Here is a 6,000-nt window from a genome sequence, read left to right as displayed (position 1 = left end):
ATATCACACCATACATGTTTGGAATTTGTGATCTAAATAAAATGAGAGCATATGTGTTTCAATAATAACCTGTACAGATTCCAAGCATTAGGGAAGTTGCATATGCTAATAATTTTCCTTTTTTATTTTTCTTCTAAACAAATATAGCATGCTTAGGGAGGTACTAAAATCTGTGGACATGTTTTGGGAGTTTCAGGCCTAATGGTCATTACTATGCTACTGGACGTACTGGTATAACATTATATTGTAAAATTAATCATCCATCACCACTATTCAGCAAAAACACTACAGCATTAAGAATGGCTTATACCTTATCTAGGTAACTCTGAAAAATTATCCTGCTTTAATTTGAGACAGATTTCTATGATTTCAAAACTTCAAACTGGAATACTGAAGATCTTATGCTGAATAAAACATGCACTGAGTGATGGTGTTCCACATATGCCAAAATGGATAACAAACAACAATGGAATTGCTTGCAATTGTTTTTTTTTTTTTCATGGAAATGCTTAAGCTTTTGACCACTATCACACATGATCCTACTTTCTCTGCCAGTAGTATAAGAAATAAGCCTCACAATGAGGAGTTTATTAATATAATGCATAGCACAACAATATAGGTCTTTCTAAGAAAATGTTTTCCATTATGTCCTCATGCACAACACAAATGAGAAGATAAACTCCCTGGCAATATCTAAGACACCATGGGTTAAAGGACTAATTGTTGCAGACACAGCCTCATCACATGAAGGCAAACACAGAAAATGGACAGCTAACAACATAAACTCCACCGGGAGCTCTAAACAAACAAAGCCTTGGACAGAACAACAAGGGAAGGTTAACTGCTGTCCTGTGACCAATCAGATAAAACACACTGCGCATATGCACATTAGGCGTTAGGAAAGTTCACTCAGTAAAGGCTCTAAGAAATTTGAAAGTGGTAGTTGCCTTTGTTTTTAAAAGGAAGAAGCAAAATCTCTGCTTCCTCTGCTATCGTAAATAATGTGATTAGCACAATTCCTGTCACCATAAGCCCCATGAGAAATACAGAGAAAACTTTCATGTTTGCCTTTTTATGTGCACATAACCATCAAACACCTGCAATAATGTTGGTTATAAACTCCTGCCAATTCCTATTCAACATTTGCAGTCACATCTCCGAATGTGTGCATAGATTCTTTTTTGATCGACATTACCAGTCATTTTCATGTAGTGTATCACGAAACCAAAATAGAGCAATCCCAATTTATTCTTAAAAACAAGGCTAATGACGCTAAATTTTCAGATAAATCCTCTTGGGCTAAGGAATAATGAGGGTAAAAAAAACGAAAGTACTCTGTCTGGTACTTCCTAGTATGTGTACTAAAATGTTGTGAGCTGATCATCCACATATGTATTTAAGAGTGGAGCTTTATTGGCTGGGGCTCACAACTTTGTTGTATTAATCTTGAAACTCCTTTAGCATTCAGATTTCCTTTTTAAACACTTTTTTTTTTAACCTGCTTCATTCCGAAGTGGAGTTTTCTTTAAGATATTCGCTGGCATCTCCACGACATATAGGGCAAGTCCGGTTTGACTGAAAGACATAATTATAAGGTAAATTACTAATACCATAGTTCAATGATGAGGAATTCCAAGGGTTAACTTTTCAATCTATATCATATTTTATATGAAAGTACATCAAAATAACATATAAGACTACACAACATCAGTAATATAAAAGGATATTGCAAAATATAAGGATTACTGTGTAACATTAACAATAAAACATGATTATTATATTCTGTGCATAAAAAGTGAATAAGTTCCTTAATTAGCATGAAATTCTACATTATATAGCTCTAGTAAATGTTTCAAGACCTTTACTATTGACAATTAATAACTAAAAATCATTAGATATTATTCAGTGTAACTAATGCATGAAGAGTAGTATTTGTCTGAACACTAACAAGACCTACAATTGAACTTCTCTAAACTGAATTTTTAAAGGCCTCAAGGAGCAGACATTTTAAGTGTCAAAAACTGGCTGTAATTGGGTAATAACATTTTTATATACATCAAATGTATGATTATTAATATAAATTCTCATTCTATTTTATGCTGTTATTAATAACATAAAAAGAAAACAGTTAGCTAGATAGCAGTGGTTTTATTTGCTACTATTAAAAATTATTTGGAACGCCAAGAAAAATAATCTACATTTTTTAAATTAATGCCGATCATCTGTGAGCACGGATGGCAAGCAGTCGAGATGAGACAACCGGGATGCTGAGGTAAGACGCCGCCAGTACAGCAAGAGCAGCAATTTCTCCTCATTCTTAATTACATGACATGCAACAGATTAATAAAATTAGTAAAACAAATCATTGCAAGCGGACCAGGCTGCCACAAACTTGAATTACGAAAAGGAAAAGACTACAGGCAAGTATATACATACATACATATGTATATAAGGTTTACAAGTTCAATTTTTCTTATATTATTAAAAGCACACCATCCTTCTGAGATCAACAAAACTGCTTTTGGACTCACACATTCATGGTCAGCACATCTAATAAGAGAGTGATTATTATTGGTTTAAAACCAGCAAATACAGTAGAAATTTACTAAAAGCAGTACCTGTGAGGGTTAGCAACAAGAAATAGCACGGCTATCAAGACTAGACATTTGTTCATAAAAAAACTATTTTGAGCATTCTTCTACAATCCCACATGTAACAGTACAGCACTCTTTCTTTTAAAATGTTTCTTTGTTTACCTGAAGCGGAGGTGCAATTTTCCATTAATTTTGGCAGCCTAGACGGCTAACAGTAACTAATTATTGTACTGCTTATGGCAATGTGCTGAATAGAATTCCTCACTCAACTGTTACTTGACAGATAATTTCAAAATCAAGTCTGAGAAACTTAAAAAAAAAAATCTTTCCTACACAGTATAAACCAAAATTTCCATTAAAGGCCAAACACTGTAGACAATGTTGGAGAAAATGCTCCTCTTAAAGGAATCTGGCGTGCTGTGGTGGCAAGGCTTAAAATTTATGCTTGAGGAGTATTTTACAGCCAGTTGGTGACAGTCTTGCCTCATTTTGGCTGGAAGTCATATATTTCCAGAGCTTTGCACATGTGGATATTTTATAACACTAAATGCACAAGTTTCAAGTTCACCATGAAACAGATAAAATGTTGACAGCACAGTAAAAGGGAAGAACAAACAAAAGTATTTTTATCTACGGTATATAAAACCTGAACAAATAATTATGGAAAATAAATTGGACTGACAATTCAACAGCGTAATAGACACAGTAACAAAAACTTGCAAGGAAATAGTAATAAAAACTGGTAAGACTACAACACAATAACAATAAAGTAGTATTTTTTTAATGCAAAGTCTGGAAACACTTGACAACCAAACCAGTGTGCAGTGTGACCAAGAGGGACATACCTGCAGGCACCAAAAAGGCCATCATCATGATACTGCAAGCATGCAAGCAGCCAGCAGTGGTATACGGCACAAGGCACGCCACCCTCCTGCTCATGCAAGACACTGCACTTGTTAGCTCGGGGCACAGTCAAGGGTACCAACCGCTCGGCACCGAACACAGTCACGGGTACCAACTGCGCGGCACCAACCACAGTGAGGGGAGTCAACTGCATGGTACTGACCACAGTCTAGGTTACCAACAGCATGGCAACAGCCAGTCAGATGTCATATCCATGAGATACTAATGGAGTGTGAGACCCTTAGTTGCAGTGTTATTATATGCAAGAAGAAGAAGAATAACTGCTGTTTCTTGACAACCTATGGTGATGATACTGATGAAACCATGCCAGTGATATCTTGCCTACAAAACAATGACCAAAGCATTAGCCTCGAGAAATCAACATCCCCAAAGACAATAAATAAATAACAATGAAGAAGTCTCAATAGCAAGATCTTCACTGCATGAAGAGTGGCCATTTCAGCAGTATTCCCGTTGTCTGCATATAAACCAGCAAATAAGTAGGGTTTCAACTTCACAATATTTCACAGTATGTTTGCTGAACTGTGCAGTACCAACAAGCTGCGAGCCTAGTGCAGAAGCCACGTATTACACAATATTGCCATGAACACTACTGGATAGGAGCTCTAAAGCACATAATATAGAAATACCAAAGTACAAATTTACTCTTTTTTTTCCCTCAAACAAAACCCTTTAAAATCACTTCCTGTACAGAGGAATTACAGTGTAAAGTGAAACTCTAAACTATTTAATAAATAGAAAGTTCAGTCACTTAAAAAAAAGTAAATCATCCCCAGTCCTACTTTGCTACACTGACTTGTGTGTCATTTCATGTCCCTTTCTCAACTCTTATCCAGCATAGTCCATACTCTAAAGGCTATATATATTGATACAATGCCCAGCAAAAATACAGAATACAGCATTTCCTAACTCCATTCTGGTAAAAAGAGCACAAGTATTAAAATCAGGGTGATAATGCAGTTTGGTAGAAGTGAGGTTTGCTATGCCTGAGCATTGTCAACTAAGTTTGTCTGAGGAATCTTCTAATATACAAGGCTTTTGCACCAGGCTTAGGGAAAAGCTCAGAGCTCTTTGTGATCTTACAGTTGAATTTCCTGTGCTCTAAGTTTAGGAGAGGGAAAGAGAGAAAGAGAGAGATAGATAGAGAAAGAAAAAGAACTACACATATTGGCATGTTACCTGTTCATCACAAAAAGCTCTGGATGTGTTAAAATCCAAAAATACAAACAGGAGGAGAGAAAGGGGTGTAAAGAAGGCAAGAAACTGGCTACGGACGACTCTAAGCTCAACGGTTACGTTAAGGCTTGCAAATCTTGTCAAAAATGATTCTGGTTGAGACAATGAAGCAGCAGCTTTTGTGATAGCTGTTCAAACAAAAACAAAAAATATCTGTATTTTCCAAAAACACCAATATACAAACAATGTAATATCATATCCTTTGAGAACTGTAGCATCAACCACTGGTATTCACAGGGATTAGGTTCCTAGGACTTGTGAATAGGCATTAATACCCACGTACTTCGTTATTTTCCTGATAAAATTACATTTCACTACTATTATTCTATATCCTACACTGTGATGTGAAATAAAAGTCTTAAGCATAATTTTTACCATCATGTTTTCTCTAGTGATTTTCATAAACTGTAAAAAAGAGATAGACATATTCATTACATTGATAAACAAGCAAACCTTTGAACACTGAACTAGCAGATACCAGAGGTTGAAAAAAGAGAAAACTTGAGCATCTGCAGGAAGAAGTTCTAGCAAGCCTCAAAGTAACTGTTGAGTGTGCTGTAGTGACAGTTTTTGGTCTATACAATGAAAATAAATAAATAAATGAAAAATAGGGCATCCGGACTGCAATTCACAAAAAAAATGCGAATTCTAAGAAGAGGCTGCCACTAAGATTATATTATGTAGGGTTTAGAGAAGGAAATTCAATGACAATTAATTTGCAAACTGGAGATTACTATATGGTAGGTATCACAAGCAAAGGCTCAAAGTGCAAAGATAAATAACACAAAAACCTTGGGCTAGCTGATCTTCCTGAATTCTTCATTGTCATAGTACATGCTGTGATGGATTATTAACAATTTCATTTGTATTTCAGTAGGGTTCATACACTTTAAGGTTTAAACAAATTTGAACCCTACTGAAAGATAAAAGAACAACAGATTAATGCCCATCACACCATATAATACTATGAACCTATCAGATGTATATACACTACATAAAGATTTATATATAGCCAGTGTTAACTACGTCTCGCTCCTAGGAGACGAGGCCCAGGCCACAGTCACATATGAGGCGATAAACACAACCTGTTCACAAGTGCCCGCTAAATCCCATCAAGAGTTGAAATCTGTGACGCCATCAGCCAAGCTCGTCCACAATAATTACAAAGAAAAGGACCTTAAGGAGAATTATGGATAATGACTCTGCTGAGAGGATCATGTCAGCTGAGGCACATCAAAATCATGAT

The 6,000-nt window shown here is 35.8% G+C and overlaps 1 protein-coding gene across 19 annotated transcripts in view; it reads right to left on the bottom strand.

The window, feature by feature from the left end:
* Nucleotides 1-333: 333 nt before the first annotated feature.
* LOC136835021 (RING finger protein 44-like) overlaps nucleotides 334-6,000 on the bottom strand; it is a 215,644-nt gene continuing 209,977 nt past the window's right edge. For 7 of the 19 annotated variants that reach the window (XM_067098070.1, XM_067098075.1, XM_067098060.1 and 4 more), the window contains one exon: nucleotides 3,632-3,839. In XM_067098070.1, the coding sequence (XP_066954171.1) occupies nucleotides 3,720-3,839 (120 nt within the window). In that variant the 3' untranslated portion in view covers nucleotides 3,632-3,719. Of the gene's footprint in view, nucleotides 1,576-2,198; nucleotides 2,317-3,439; nucleotides 3,526-3,631; nucleotides 3,840-3,888; nucleotides 4,067-6,000 lie in introns of those variants that run through there. The other 12 variants (XM_067098077.1, XM_067098072.1, XM_067098079.1 and 9 more) reach the window with 5 other exon arrangements.

Source organism: Macrobrachium rosenbergii, chromosome 54 (assembly GCF_040412425.1).
Source record: "Macrobrachium rosenbergii isolate ZJJX-2024 chromosome 54, ASM4041242v1, whole genome shotgun sequence".
In the NCBI taxonomy this organism is placed as follows: Eukaryota; Metazoa; Arthropoda; class Malacostraca; order Decapoda; family Palaemonidae; genus Macrobrachium; species Macrobrachium rosenbergii.
Note: the sequence above shows the minus strand (reverse complement) of the source record. Positions and strands in the feature narration are given on the sequence as shown.